Genomic DNA, 14,685 nt, shown 5'->3' with positions numbered 1-14,685 from the left:
ATTCCCCAGCCGAGGTTTCCCAAAAAGGCAAAGCAGACTCGGTTCTGAGGTTCTGCTCCACGGTTCCACTCCTCATGCTCATTTCTTCCTTCTTTCCTTCAACAAACAATAACCACGCAAGCAACATACTATGTGCCAGATGCTCTCTCCAAGACCTCAACGGTTCTGCCCTTGAGAACTTCTCGGTCCACTCTACGTAACTAAAACTCCCTGAGACGCAATAAACAAATGCCCCACGAGGGAGGGAGAACAAGAACTATGGAAACACCACCACCAATCTGTCGGATGGATCTTGTGATTTTTAGTTTTCCGAACAAGTCTTACTAGACTCCATGCCCTGGAACAATGTGTATGGGAGAAGAGTGTGCATGTGGGTGACTATGCACACGGCGATGTCTGTGTTTGGGTGTGATTATTTGCGCCTGGACCCTTCGAGCTAACTTAGGTGCCCCTGAGAGCACCTCTCACAGCAGGGCTGTGGCAAGGCACATGGAATGAATCTCAGGGCACCCCGACTTCCTAAGAACCCTTCAGGAAAGCTCTGCATTTCACATGGGTTCTTTGTATTACATTAGCTCCACAATCCTAGGTGGTCATTCTTCTGTCCCAATCTAGAACCTCAGGATTGTTTCTTCTTCACCAAGACCTCGTCTTTTTTTCCTTCTTTTTTCAATTGAAGTATAGTTAGCATACAGTGTTGTATTAATTTCAAGTGTACAATAACATAGTGATTCAACAATTCTGTACAATACTCAGTGCTCATCATGGTAAGTGTACTTTTTAAAAAAAAAATTAGAGAGAGAGAGAGAGACAGGAGAGGGAAAGAGAAAGAAAGTGCAAGCCCAAGTGGGGTAAGGGGCAGAGAGAGAAGCAGGCTCTCTGCTGAGCAGGAAGCCTGATGTGGACTCAGTCTCTGGATTCTGGGATCATGACCTGAGCCGAAGGCAGACACTTAACCGAATGAGCTACCCAGGCGCCCCGATAAGTGTACTCTTGATCTCTTCCACCTATTTCCCGCATCTCCCCCAACCTCCCCTCTGGTGACCACCAGTTTATTCTCTGTATTTAAGAGTCCACTGGGGTTCTTTTGCTTGTCTCATTTTTCTTTGTTCATTTGTTTTTGTTTCTTCCACATATGAGTGAAATCATAGGGTATTTGTCTTTCTCTGACTTATTTCACTTAGCATTATACCCTTGAGGTCCATCCGTGTTGTTGCAAATGGCAAGATCTCACTCTTTTTTTAATGGCTGAGTGATATTCCATTGTATAAATATACCTCATCTTCTTTATCCATTCACCTCTGGATGAACATTTGGTTGCTTCCATCATTTGGCTATCATAAATCATGCTGCAATAAACATAAGGGTGCATATATCTTTTTGAATTATTGTTTTCATTTTCTTTGGGTTAATACCCAGAAGCGGAATTACCGTGTCATATGGTTAATTCTACTTTTAACTTTCAGAGGAGCCTCCATACTGTTCCCACAGTGGCTGCACCAGCTTGCATTCCCACCAACAGTGCACGAGGATTCCTTTTTTTCACACCCTCACTGATACTTACTGTTTCTTGTGTTTTTTATTCTAGTCATTCTGACAGTTGTAAGGTGATTACATCATTGAGCTTTTGATTTGCATTTCCCTAATGAGGAGTGATGCTGAACATCTTTTCAGGTGTCTGCTGTCCATCTGGATGTCTTCTTTGGAAAAAATGTCTATTCAGGTCCTCTACCCATTTTTTTGGGTCAGGTTATTTGTTGTTTTTGTTGTTGTTTGGTGTTGAGTTGCAAAAGTTCCTTATATATTTTGGATATTAACCCCTTATCAATTATATCTTTGACAAATATCTTCTAATAAATGAATTCAGTAAAACCACAGGATACAAAGTTAATATACAGAAATCTGTAATAATATTATATATTATCATATATTATCATATATTATATATTAATATTATGAAGCAGCAGAAAGAGATATTAACAATCCCATTTACAATTGTACCAAAAATAATTAAATACCTAGGAATAAACTTAACCAAGATGGTGAAAGAACTGTATTCCCAAAACTATAAAACACTGATGAAATAAATTGAACATGATACAAACAAATGGAGATATTCTATGCTCATTGATTGGAAGAACCACTACTCTTTTTTTTTTTTTTAAGATTTTTTTAATTTATTTATTTGACAGAGAGAGATCACAGTAGACAGAGGCAGGCAGAGAGAGAGAGGGAAGCAGGCTCCCTGCTGAGCAGAGAGCCCGATGTGGGACTCGATCCCAGGACCCTGAGATCATGACCTGAGCCGAAGGCAGTGGCCCAACCCACTGAGCCACCCAGGCGCCCAGAACCACTACTCTTAAAATGTCCATACTACCCAAAGCAATCTATATATTTAATGCAATCCCTATCAAAACACCAGCAGCATTTTCCACAGCACTAGAACAAATGATATTAAAATATGGATAGAACCACACAAACAGCCAAAGCAATCTCGAGAAAGAACAACAAAGCTGGAAGTATAACAGTCCCAGATTATAAGATACACTTCAAAGCTGTAGTAATCAGAACTGTGTGGTCCTGGCACAAAAACAGACACACAGTTCACTGAAACAGAATAGAGCCCAGAATGAACCTACAGCTACAGGGTCAGTTAATCTTCAGCCAAGTAGGAAAGGATGTCCAATGGAAAAAAGACAGTCTCTTCAACAAATGGTGTTGGGAAAACTGGACAGCAACATGCAGATGAATGAAACTGGACCACTGTTTTATACCATACATAAAAATAAACTCAAGGGACACCTGGGTGGCTCAGTTGGTTAAGCCACCGCCTTGGGCTCAGGTCATGATTCCAGGGTCCTGGGATCGAGTCCAGCATCAGACTCCTTGCTCGGCAGGGAGCCTGCTTCTCTCTCCGCTTCTGCCTGCCACTCTGCCTGCTTGTGCACGTGCTCTCGCATGCTCTCTCTCTTTGATAAATAAAATCTTTGAAAAAAAAAATAAACTCAAAATGGATGAAAGACCTGAGGATGTGAGACCTGAAACCGTAAAACCATAAAACTCCCAGTAGAAAACATAGGTGGTAATTTCTTTGACATTGACCATAGAAACATTTTTCTAGATATGTCTCCTGAGGCAAGGGAAACAAAAGCAAAATGAAACTATTGGGACCACACCAAAATGAAAAGCTCTTGTGCAGCAAAGGAAAACATCAACAAAACAAAAAGGCAGCCCTCAAAGACCTTTTTTTTCTTTTTTTTTAAATTTATTTGACAGAGATCACAAGTAGGCAGAGAGGCAGGCAGAGAGAGAGGGGAAGCAGGCTCCCCACCGAGCAGAGAGCCCGATATGGGGCTCGATCCCAGGACCCTGGGATCATGACCTGAGCTGAAGGCAGAGGCTTCAACCCACTGAGCCACCCAGATGCCCGAAGACCTTGTCTTTTTAAGACTTTTTTTTTCCTGGAAAACAACAGTTCCTTCTCCCTGAGGATATTGTGCCATAGAAGTATACAGGGACTAATTAAGATAAATTTTCAATCAGAAAACATGTATCACAGTCACCTGTACAGCTATATTTTTATTTCTCAAGGGGCTGAAAGCACATCATGGTCTTGGAGTTCTGTTACTCATCTGAACCACGCACTGCGGAGAGAACTACTTGATCATCATTTCCACCCTCAGTACGGTGATAAGGAAAGGAGTTCCAGTGACCTGCCCGAGCCAGGCATGCAATCCAGCCTTCCTAAGGACCAGCCTGGTGTTTAAGACCTGAGCGGGATGAAGGCTGTACTCTGAAATCTCACAGCTTTGGTCTGACCCGTCCAGGACTCAGCCACAAAGCAGAATGGGTCTGTGGGACAGGAGACTGGAAGAAGCCTCAACAAAACTCCAAGTGTAAACTGGCCACAGGAATGACTGTTCAACTTGCACTCCTGCTGGGACCAGTCAGATATGACTGAGCAATCTGGTGGAAAGAGGGACAGGGGAACCCAAGGTCTATTTGGAGGAAGCGCTGTACTCCTAGGGAGAAAAATGCATCCTGAATTAGGGCTTCTCAACCTCATGCCATCGACATTTTGGACCAAAGAATTCCCTATTGTGGAAGGAGCTGTCCTGTGCATTATAAGACGTCTAGCAGCATCTCTGGCCTCTAACCACCCCAAGCCCCCACCTCAGTTGTGACAATGAAAAACATCTCCAGATTTTACCGAAATGCCAGGGTAGAAAGTACTAAATAGCCCCCCTGGTCAGAACCACTCTTGTAACGAAGAAGCAGTTTCACTTGAACACAGGAGTTGTCAGAGGGGTGCACGGCTGTGAAAATAGTGTGTGTCCCCAGGGTTTGTCCTGCTCTCCAGCTGGTTTCTGTGGACTCCCAGGTAAGTCCCAGAGAGAGATGGGAGCTGCAGAAAATGCCAAAAGGCTCTCTTTACAGAAAATACGATTATGAGGGGGCATTGGGAGCTCCAGCAAGGACTCCTGGGGAATTAATGTGGCAGTGTTGGTACAGTGGTGGCTGCACGAGCAGCCTCTGTGGCATTAACAAGTGTCAACAACTTTGGCTGTTGTCAGAAGCCATGCATTGGGATCACAGAGCCGACGCCTGAGCAGTCTGGAAGCTGAAATTGTATTTGAGCATATGCGAAACATCCCTGCAGATTCCCAGAAAGCCTGGGAGGGCACAAGGGGCTGGACATCTTACCACAGAAGGTGACAGAGAGAGAGAAGGAAAATTGAGTTTTTATATAATTAGGTGTAGTTGTTTTTAAAACCTCGGGCTAAGTGGCCTGTGGAAACAAGGATTCAAGAATATTCACTGGGTGACTTTGTGGTGCAACGCACTATTCTCAGTGGAATAAGATTTTAAAATGTAATCTTTTATGGTGCCTTGCAGGGGGACCAACCACCCAGGTGTGCCTGGGATTCTCCAGGTTTTAGCACTTATGTCCTGGCAAACGCCTCCGTCCCAAGCAAAATGGTACAACTGGTCACCCTACCTGCCTCAGCGACCTTCCAGTGTCTTGGAAGGAAGGGAGGCTATCAAGTGTGAGGCGGGATGGCTAATGACTATGAGGCAGGATGGCATGGAGGTATAAGGAGCCAAGGGACTGAGAAGAATGTGATTAATTTCTTTTGGGGACTGGAGAAGGGGTCTCAAGGAAGAGGGAGAATTTAAGGTGAGTCCTGACAGGCTCCACGCAGGTGGAGAGGAGGAGAGAAAGGGTTTTCTTGGTTCAGGAGGCACAGGTGCAAAGAAATTATATCACTATTCTTTTCTAAGTCACTTTTCTACTCAAATATATCAAGTATGAAAAGAAAATCTATGATTTACCTTTAATTATGTCCTTTGCAAATGAGATAATAAATACATAACAGTTCATTAGTCTCCAAATGCTACCTATGGTCTGCACAGCCAATGGGAAGAAATTGCTTAGCCAAAAGGCATTGGAAAAAAGGACTAAGTACTACCCTGAAGAGGGAAGAGACAGTAACTGGGCTTCCTGAAATCTGGCTTTAAAAAAATAATATTATTCTTTTGGTTTGGTGGGTCCTCTCCCCACCCCATATGCCAAGCTACATTAATACACAATTCCTGGATTCCATTTTTTGAGTAGTCTGGTCAGTGTTAAAGAAATGAGCCTGATTTTTGAGTCTCAACCAAGCAATCAGGACCCACTTTCTTGTTTGCCCATTTCAGAAGAGCAAATGGAATTGTTTCCTACTGGCCATTTTCTACTCTTGGGTAGATGTTTTCACATATTCTGTGGCTCAAATGAACTTAAGAAACAACTTCAGTTAGGTCCCAAAATAGAAACTTTTCTCCAAATAAGGTGAATGTTGTAAATTAAAGTTTCTCCAACACATGAACCATAAAACTTTCCTGGGTGCAACACTGGTGTATGAAGAGAGAAAGGGCCTGCAGGAGAGGCAGAGGAAGTGGGAGGAAGGATGATACCGTAATGGAAACTACATTAGTTTTCCTTCTAAACAATAAAGAAGATAAGGGACCTATCTCAACCACAATCAGCAATGTTATGATGACCAGAAGCCTTCCTGTTACACTCTAAATTACACCAGCTTAGCTAGCCCTACCCTCATGAGGCTCATTTTGGCCTGGAAAGTCCACACTCATTGTTTTTTTAAAGATCCAGAAATCTCCAGAAACAACTTCACAGTTCTAGGCAGAAAACGGATTAAAATACCACTACAGAAAATTGAAGTAAAACATGTCCCTGATACTGCCTGAAAATATCATAAATGCTTTGAGAGGGATGAGAGAAGAGTCAGAAGAGGGAAAGAAAGTACGTTAAAACAAAATTAACTACCAAAGTCTGAGGAGAATCATAGCAACATGAAAAAGGGCTCTCAGACCAGCTGGAAGTAGTCAAAATAAAAATCAAGCAAACTTGAAATGAACTGGGAAAGATTTTTAGAAATCGTAAAAAAATCATTTGCATAAAAACCTCCCCCCCCCCCCCCCCCGCCCCAAAGGCTCAGAGATAAGGATACAAAGACAATCTATAGCTTTGTTATTATGAGTTTCTTCCTGCTATCACAAACTACACCTTGAAATAACTCAGCTTGAGACCTATAACCCAGAAGACAAAAGAAACTAAAGAGCCACAAAGCAAATGCTAGAATAGTTTCAAAGGCAAATCAGGTGATTTTTAAAAAAAGAAGAAGAGCAGGAGGAGGTAGGTTTAAGTTAATACACTGTTGGGCAAAGGGGAAACATGAAAACATGGCTAGATGTGAAGCAAGTTCTCCTAGATACACTCCCTCTATTTCGATAAGGGGTCCTTATCGATGAAGTCCCCCAGACTCCAAGGGAGTCATGTGGGGCATTAATGATGGAGTCCTCCAGACCCCAAGGGAGTCATGTGGGGCATTCATGGGACAGGAAACAGCACCTGGAGCCTGTGAAGATCCCCCCCAGGCCAGGACTATGACAACAGCAACAGAGAACCAACCAGCCATAGTAAGAAGCCATCTCATCTCCATGAACAATGGTGCCACAAAGCAGCCCCAGTAGCCAGATCAGAGTGGTCCCTGTTGCTCCTTCCAGCTGCATTCCTACTCACAGAGATGACAATACTGGAGCTTTAGCTTTGTAATTTCTTGTAAATCACAGGAATAGCTCTCATTTAATACTTACTGCCTCTTCAATAAAGGCCTTTAGGGTCTAGTGCCAGGAGAAAGCTTTTCGCCCCCAACAAATAGCAGCCATCTTTTCATTAACTACTGAGGGCTGAAGTAAACTAGCCTTAGCTTCCCCCTTGTCCCTTTGTCTGACAGAAAGTTCAGAGCCGGCATTTGAGCCGGCATTTTTGACAATCTGCAACTCTTTCCCCTAGTCCTGGGTTCCAGGCACACCTATCCTCCATCCCGCATTGTTATTCAGTCTTTGTTAATGACCTCTATAAAAATTTTATTAAATTGGTAATTTTTGTAAACACAAATAGTTTTTAGAATTAGTTGACATGACTCAAATAATAATGAGGGTAAAATAGTAATGGGAATAAATATTTTAGTCCATATGCTCCATGCACCCAGGAATGATTTTGTCCTGAAGGCCCATCCCCAACACAGTTCTGCAACATGCAAACTTGGTCTTTGGTTCCCAGCTCGTTGCACCCGATACCTGGCCTTCACCTCAAGTAAGCTGATTTCTCAGACCCAGTCTTCCCTAAGGGCCATTCTCTCTGGGTGAATTCTGGGTTCTATATCCATTTCTCCTGTCTACGAAGGCGTCTTTTTTTTATAATTCTTAGCCATCTGGCTCTTTTCTAGGTGAATAGTTAGCAAACTGATGCTGAAGTGAGAAACAAAACAAAACCCTAAATCTATCGGTAATAACCAGTGTCAGAGCTACAAGGGGACCCATCTGGGCCAGCACTTTGATTTTACAGAAGATAGTAAAGCCAGATATATAAAGCTACTTGTACAAGATTCTTCATTCAAATGGTGTCAGAACAAAGGGTATCTACATTTTAAAAGACATGCCATGGAAAGTAATGTTTTAAATACATTAATCTCACAATGATCTTTGCAAACCCTGTACCAAAAATAGTGGCAAATGGCAAGTGTTGCTACTAATCAATGACCAATGAACGGGACATAATCTCCATACGGACGACAAGAAGACAGTGGAAGAAACTGAAGATTTGATGTTCCTGTCCTGTGGCTCCTGGCTCCTGGCTCCAGCCACTCTCTCCAGAAGAGCTGGAGTGGCAGCCAGATGGGGAGAAAGTGGCCAAGGGGAACAGCTGGTCTAGGGAGGGACGGGGCCCAAATCCCAATTCAGGATCTCTGTGAAGGAAGAGCCACAGTGGCATACACGGTCTCTCCACCTCGCATGGAAAGTAGAGAAGGACAGTAGGATCATCTTCATCACACTTTGTGAACTAACCCCTGCAAAAAAGGTGAGGTGGGCAGAAAGCAAAGGAAAAGAGGACTATAGTCATGATCCTTCCTATAAGCAGAAAAAGAAGGGATGGGAGATGCTGACAGTCAGATGAAACATCTTTTATACACCCTCCACCACACACACACACACACACACACACACACACACACACACACACACACAGAGCCAATCATAAACAGAAGGCGCAAACTTTATCTTCTTTCCTCTTTCTGATTTATGGGGGTGGAAAGAGCTGCTGAAGACAACAGGTGGAGATAAGAAGGAAACTCATGGGGCTGATGATCCAGGCCCCTTTGAGGTCCCATTATGAGAGCCAAATCATCATCGCCTGAGGACAAAGATCCATCCACCATTAGACAGAGTGCGCCTAGTACAGCTCACACCCACCCCAGGACACAGAAGAGCCACGGGATTTGGAAACCTCCAACAAAGGCCGCACAAAGCCTCCACTGAGTTTTCTCTCCTCCCCCGTTCTTGGAGGCTACAAATAAAGTGAATAGAAAAATAAATACCCTGCCCTCGGAATACAGCCAGGAGAGGGACTCAAATAGTTCTCCATCAAGATGGGGAGGTAGCCAAGGAGAACCGCCCCCCACCACATGGTCACAGCAAACAGTCCAGGTGGCCCCCTGCATGCCAGGCAGGAGGAAGGTGAAAGGCCACCTCCCAGCAACCATGTTTCAAGAATAGTATCAAAATTAAAGGAAGAAAGAAAGAGAGACACAAGAAAGCAATAGCGTTCAAAAAGCAAATGAAAAACCTAGTCTAAAAGAAAATACAATTCAAACAGGAGAAAATATCTTACGCGTTTCACACTTTCTTAAATAAAAATGTGAATTCAATAAAAAAAAGTTCAAAGAAGAAACGATAAAAACAACAGATTAAAAGGCGCATTCTGTGCTGAGAAAATAAGGTGGCAGCCCAAACACACAAAAGTAATAAATTAAACATAGCGAGGGACAGAATGGATGCATCTGAGAATCAAATTGCTCATCTCGAGGAAAGCCTTATGTGAAAGCAGCTAAAAGACAGAGGCATTAAGAAATAGAAACTAATACAGAATTAAACACCAAAAACTTTTTCCTGATATGAAAAAATCCATAAAATGACAAAGAAAACTCAATTAAGTACAGGAAAACTTGAGTTAGAAAAAGACACTGAGATGAGACATATCCTCATGAAGCTATTAGGATTCAAGTATCAAGAAGGAATTCTTCAGGCACTCGGACAAAAGTAAGTCATTCTCAGGAGAGATGAAATAAAGTTGTCCCGACGTTTCTCTGTGGGATCATCAGATGCCAAAAGAATGTCTACAAACTCCCGAGGAAAGAAAGTGTGTCCCAAGAATTTTAAGTCCAACCAAGTTATCCTTAAACTGAAATGACCGTAAGTAGACATTCCACTCAGCACTTAGGACACTTTTTGAAAAAATGTCTCGCCTATGAAATCTAGCCAACCAAGACCTTGGGACTGCAGCTGCTGTTGTCAGAGGGCTGCTGATGGGTCCACACAGGCTCTGCGACTACAAAACAGAACATAAAGGCTGCCACCCCCGACAAGGTGAAAATAACATATGGCCAGCACTGGAAGAAGATATGTAGGAAAGGGAGAAAGTAGGACTGTGCTGATTTCCTCTACTTATGGTGATTTTTCAGTCAACCCCTTCTAAAGTTAGAATATGCAACAAAAATATATAATAATTCCAATCTTTTCTGTTATGCAAAATCTTTTTTCTCTCTTTTTTAAATTTTAGAGGGATCTCAGTGGTGCCTGCGTGGCTCAGTTGGTTAAGCGTCCAACTCTTGGTTTAGGCTCAGTTTGTGATCTCAGCGTCGTGAGCTCGATACCCCCATGGGGCTCCATGGAGGGCGTGGAGCCTGCTTAAGATTTTCTCTCTCACTCTCCCTCTGCTATCTCCTCTATTCTCTCTCTCTCAAAAAAAAAAAAAAAAAGGTAATTTTAGAGGGATCTCTTCAGAGCTAATAATATCTCTCACAGCAGAGAAATTTTTTTTTTTTAAAGATTTTATTTATTTTTTCGACAGAGAGAAATCACAAGTAGGCAGAGAGGCAAGCAGAGAGAGAGAGAGGAGGAAGCAGGCTCCCTGCAGAGCAGAGAGCCCGACGCGGGGCTTGATCCCAGGACCCTGGGATCATGACCTGAGCTGAAGGCAGAGGCTTAACCCACTGAGCCACCCAGGCGCCCCAGAGAAACATTTTCTTAAAGATCAGCAATTCCTTCAGATTATATCTCAGATTCTGAATTTATACTTTGGATTCCCTTCTATAAATTGAGTCAGGCAAAATGCAATTCTTTAATTAAAAACAGAATATATAGTACATCTCATGCTGTATTAAATTATTTCTAGCTAACAAGTTATTCTTCTATCCGCATATATGCAAATAAAAGTACCTACAATAGAGTTCAATTAATGTTAAAAATGGTTAATTTGGGGAGGCAGGGCCAGGAGTGGATTTTTAAATAATTCATTACTTGTGTTTTATATTATTTAAATACCTCATAATAGCTATATATCACTTTTACAAACTAAAAATCCATTTTTTTAAGATTTTTATTTATTATTTATTTGACAGTGAGACAGAGAGAGAGGGACTACAAGCAGGAGGAGTGGAAGAGGGAGAAGCAGGCTTCCTGCCAAGCAAGGAGCCTGATGTAGGACTCGATCCCAGAACCCTGGGATCAAGACCTGAGGCAAAGGCAGATGCTTAAGGACTGAGCCACCCCGGTGCCCCAAAACCATGTTTAAATTATAACAGCCAAAAAATTTTTTTGTTGAATTTTTAAACAAAACATCAAACACATGGTAACTACACAAAAATTTATAAAACAGAATTCAAGGGAAGAAAACAAGTCATTCATAATGCCATCTTCAGATCCAGCCAGAGTTAATAATCTGCTAATCTTATGATAGAAGGGATTTCATAAAGACGTTAAATATTTAATAAATAGCTCCTTATATTTTTCCAATACTCTAATGTTTGTATTACTTCTATTTAAATATTTAACTCACCAGCGTTTACATACCAGAGTTTTGGTATGCAGTAAGAATTAAATATTTTCTGCTATGTTTGATTAGTTGTCCTAAAGCCATACACTGAACAATCCGTTCTCTGCTGGCTGATTTGAAATGGCACCTATACCTAAGTTCTGACGCAGAATCAAATACTCTCAGGTTTGAGTAGCCTTCCTTATCTCATTTTTTTCAGAGACCCAACACATCCAGAAACCCCTAGAGGACAGAGCAAACTCCCCACTCAGCTTCCTCTGCCCTGGGAAGCCTTTCTCATGGCCCACTGCCCCTTGTCTCTGTTTCTGCTGCAGCTCCTAGCTCCGTTTGAGTGGCTTCTGGTCCGCATGAAGCAGGCACCAGCAACTCATCTCCCTACCCCAGCATCTGGTCGAGTGTCTGGCACACACAGGCCTTCCAAATATCCTCCCCAAGCCCTAAGCCTTCCCACCCACCTGCTCTTGCCTCTGTGCCACAGCGGGCATTTTATTTGTTTTTAAAACATTAACTAGAATTATAACTCATTTCCCTGTCTCAATTCTGGAGACTGGCAAGCCAGTCATTTTACCCTTTTCAACAATATTTCCCTCCTAGTTTCAGTCCTGCTGCTAAATACTTGGAATCCTCGTGACACAAAGGCCAGATCCGGTCCTATATAACCAAGGGAATCCTGCGGCTCCGGGCCTGGAGTCCTACACAGAGAATGGGGCAGACGTGGCTTTAGTGTGAATGCCGCCTTGCTATGCCCAGCACGCTCTGTGATGGGCCTTGAGGATGGGCAGCCACAGATCTCGGGGCCCTTCACCTGGCACGCTCTGGGCAGCTTCCCAGCCAGGGAAATTTATTACCAACTCGTCCTAGAAATGGGCACACCAGCCGCCGGAAGCAATGACTGGACTTAATGTCTAGCACCAACCACGGGTTTAGTCCTTCTCGGAAATCATGCTGAATCAACCGGCAGCCCTCTGATGTCCCAGGGAGAAGACAGGGGGCACAGAAACACCAAAGGAAGGCTGCCAGAAGCGAAGCTCCACATTCACTTCACTACTGGAGCCAGAGGGCACTGCCAACGCTCAGGGGACGGGGCCCACGGGGTCTCTACAAATTGGGAACAGATGACAAGATCGGCCCACCGTCCCTCTGCATGGTGGCACTACTGAAGGCACAACTCCTGAACCTGGAAAAGAAAGACAGTGGGCCTTGTGAGAGCTGTCTTGAAAGATCTGAAAGGCTCTGATATCTAAGAGGAAATGGATTTGTTCAGCCATTTCCTCAGAGACTAGAACTAGACCCGCTGGGTAGAAATCACAGGAAGGCAGATGGCAGGTCCAAATAATGGCGAGCTTCCTACTGGGAGCTGCTCAACTCAGAGCAGCCTGCCCGAGGATGGAGGCACGTGCACGTACATATGCACATGTGCACATACGCACAGACACACACGCTACACAGAGGACCAAATGGTGGGGATGCTCTGGAGGCATTGTGAACTAAGGGAGGACTTGACCAGGTGACCTCCAAAGGCCTCTTTTAAGACTATGGGATTCTGACCATAAAACTTATTTAGATAAGGTTTAGCCTTCAAATGTAAAAATTTTTAAAAGACTGCATTCGTTATCGAGAATTTTGAGAAGTATCAACCACACCCTTACACTGAAGATTACTGGCTTTTAATAATGTGAATTTAATGATAAAAGATTAAAAGTAAGTTGGAGGGGCACCTGGGTGGCTCAGTTGTTTAAAGGTCTGGCTCTTGAATGATCTCAGGGTTGTGAGATGGAGCCCAGCACTGGGCTCCCCCTAGACATGGAGCCTACTTAAGATTCTCTCTTCCTCTCCCTCTGCCCTTCCCCCTACTCTCTCTCTAAAAAAATAAATAAATGAATAAAAATAAGGAACTGCTCCTTCTCCAAGGAACTGCTCCTTCTCCATCTCCTTCTGCCCCTCCCCCCGTTCATGCTCACTCCCTCTCTCTCAAGTAAATAAAATCTTTAAAAAATTAATAAATAAAAATAAGTTTATTTATTTATAAGATATTCCAAGAATTATCATTAGACACATATAACTTTCATCTATCCAATAAGCTGGCTGGGTAAGTTAGCTAATACAGGTGAACCAATATATGAATGTTAGCCATGATAGCTTACAAGAACCAACACTGCACAATAAAGAGCTTCAAGACACGTATGTAAAAACTACATTACTGCCTCTAAAAACCAATCCCTGCTTACTCTTCCTGAGTAGCTACAAAAGTGAGTGCTTGGAAACTTCTGGGTATAATTCTAAATTTAATCTCTAAGGAGATGTAGATTAGAATTAAAAAATGGATTCTGATTCAGTCCATCCCAGGCGCTGCAGGCCCCTGTCCTTCGAGTGTCTGGTAGAAGCCTCACTCCACTGATGAGACAGCGTGGCCCGTGTCGTCCCCAGACCTGAGCCCAGACTCAAGCTAGACCTGGACACAGGAGGCATTAGGCCATCTCTGCAGGTCCTGATGAAAAGCCACCCCTCAGAATTTCCCCTTCCGAAGGTAAACCTGCTTGCCTGGCAGTTTTCTAATTGCTTTAGGGAAAGGCAAATGCAAATGGTAAACTTGACATGAAGAAAACAGCTGAACGAGAAGAGAAAGGGGCCTTTGTATGTGGCCTGGGGAAACGAGGGAGATGGGGAAATGATACCGGTATTTTAAAGCCCGCTCCACAGAGGAAGGTAAGCACGTACAAACAAGCAAACCTGAAATTCTGCATGAACTGCCGGAACTTGTCTACCCGCTTTGCCAGTGGCACGATAACGTTGATGAGTGCGTTGGCCATGTTGAGCTTTTCTTGTTTTACTTTCATGATGGGGCCAAACGGTCGAAACAAGACGAGTCGTCTGAATTCGTGCTTCTGCTCCCCTTTGAATGTGAGCTCATACAGAGTGCCTTTATCCTTCTCTGTGCGGTAGATCCCTGTCAATGGAGACACAGAGACAGTGTTAAAAATTAACTGTGGCTGCTATTTTTTTAATACCTGAGATCTAGCACAAAATGCCTTTTAAAACATTAAGATTAAATCTCTACATGTAATAAGTATGAGAAAGCCCACATTTAAAATCCTCAAAGAAATCAAAATACCATCAATTTAAAAAATCATGTTTTGAAGACTTCCTATAAACACAGAAAGAAGTCTGCAATGTTGGATACAAAACTGTATTTATACTGTACATAGGCATTCAAAAAAGGAGGGTAA

The 14,685-nt window shown here is 43.0% G+C and overlaps 1 protein-coding gene across 3 annotated transcripts in view; it reads right to left on the bottom strand.

The window, feature by feature from the left end:
- The window catches only part of LOC111144616 (chondroitin sulfate N-acetylgalactosaminyltransferase 1), a 323,544-nt gene that overhangs the window by 30,212 nt on the left and 278,647 nt on the right, over window positions 1–14,685 (bottom strand). For all 3 annotated transcript variants that reach the window (XM_022499002.1, XM_022499003.1, XM_022499004.1), the window contains one exon: window positions 14,189–14,405. In XM_022499002.1, the coding sequence (XP_022354710.1) occupies window positions 14,189–14,405 (217 nt within the window). The remainder of the gene's footprint in view (window positions 1–14,188; window positions 14,406–14,685) is intronic.

The sequence above is a fragment of the Enhydra lutris genome, unplaced genomic scaffold (assembly GCF_002288905.1).
Source record: "Enhydra lutris kenyoni isolate GAN:26980312 unplaced genomic scaffold, ASM228890v2 scaffoldscaffold11, whole genome shotgun sequence".
In the NCBI taxonomy this organism is placed as follows: domain Eukaryota; kingdom Metazoa; phylum Chordata; class Mammalia; order Carnivora; family Mustelidae; genus Enhydra; species Enhydra lutris.
This window is presented reverse-complemented; position numbering and strand designations above follow the sequence as displayed.